The 917-nt window shown below is 40.2% G+C and overlaps 1 protein-coding gene across 1 annotated transcript; it reads left to right on the top strand.

Moving 5' to 3' along the window:
• Positions 1 to 128: 128 nt before the first annotated feature.
• LOC112094948 (protein trichome birefringence-like 24) lies at positions 129 to 914 on the top strand (the record flags this gene model as incomplete). The annotated part of the gene is made up of 1 exon (XM_024176646.1): positions 129 to 914. A coding segment is annotated over exon 1 (786 nt), but the record flags the coding sequence as incomplete, so codon positions are not given.
• Positions 915 to 917: the final 3 nt, after the last annotated feature.

Here is a 917-nt window from a genome sequence, read left to right as displayed (position 1 = left end):
AAAAAAAAAAAAAAAAGGGTCTTCTTTCCAATTGCAAAAGATGAATTTGGAGCCTGCATTTGTTTTTGTTTTTGTTCTCTAATAACAATGACGAGTGATATTCTAAAGACAATGCTGTTTGTGTCGTCATGGTAGATATTTATTTTCAGCCAACGCGATGTAGGAAATGTAATCTGTCCCAAATTCCGATCCTTTTTGAAATAGACTTTTCATTATATATCTTGTGTGCCCTTCAGGTGGAACGACCCATTGATGTCTACCATGACAAGGAATATAAGTCCAGAAGATGGCACTTTCGCACATATAATTTGACTATCTCTGTTATTTGGTCTCCTTTTCTTGTAAGAGCTGCCATCTTCGAAGATTATAACGGTGTTTCAACATCTGAAGTCAAGCTGCATCTTGACAAACTTGACAGTAAATGGACCGATCTTTACCAGAACTTGGACTACATGATAATCTCAACTGGGAAATGGTTTCTCAAATCTTCAATCTACTATGAGAACAATGAAGTGGTGGGCTGCCATTACTGTCCTAAAAGGAACTTCGAGGAGTTGGGTTTCGATTTTGCTTACCGCAAAGCACTGAGATTTGTTATGAACTACATAGCAACATCTGGCCACAAAGGCTCAATTCTCTTTAGGACGTCAACGCCAGATCATTTTGAGAACGGGGAGTGGTCTAATGGTGGGACGTGCAAGAGGACATCTCCAGCTAAAGAAGGTGAGTTTCAACTGAAGGACATACACAGGATTCTGCGTGATATCGAATTGGAAGAATTCAAGAATGTAACAGAAAAGGCATCTGCTAATGGGGTGAATCTGAAACTCCTCGATGTAAACCCGCTTTCGTTGCTAAGGCCTGATGGGCATCCGGGTCCCTACAGAGGGTATCATCCATTTGCTCATGACAAAAAT

Source organism: Morus notabilis, unplaced genomic scaffold, assembly GCF_000414095.1.
Source record: "Morus notabilis unplaced genomic scaffold, ASM41409v2 C11342814, whole genome shotgun sequence".
Taxonomy (NCBI): domain Eukaryota; kingdom Viridiplantae; phylum Streptophyta; class Magnoliopsida; order Rosales; family Moraceae; genus Morus; species Morus notabilis.
This window is presented reverse-complemented; position numbering and strand designations above follow the sequence as displayed.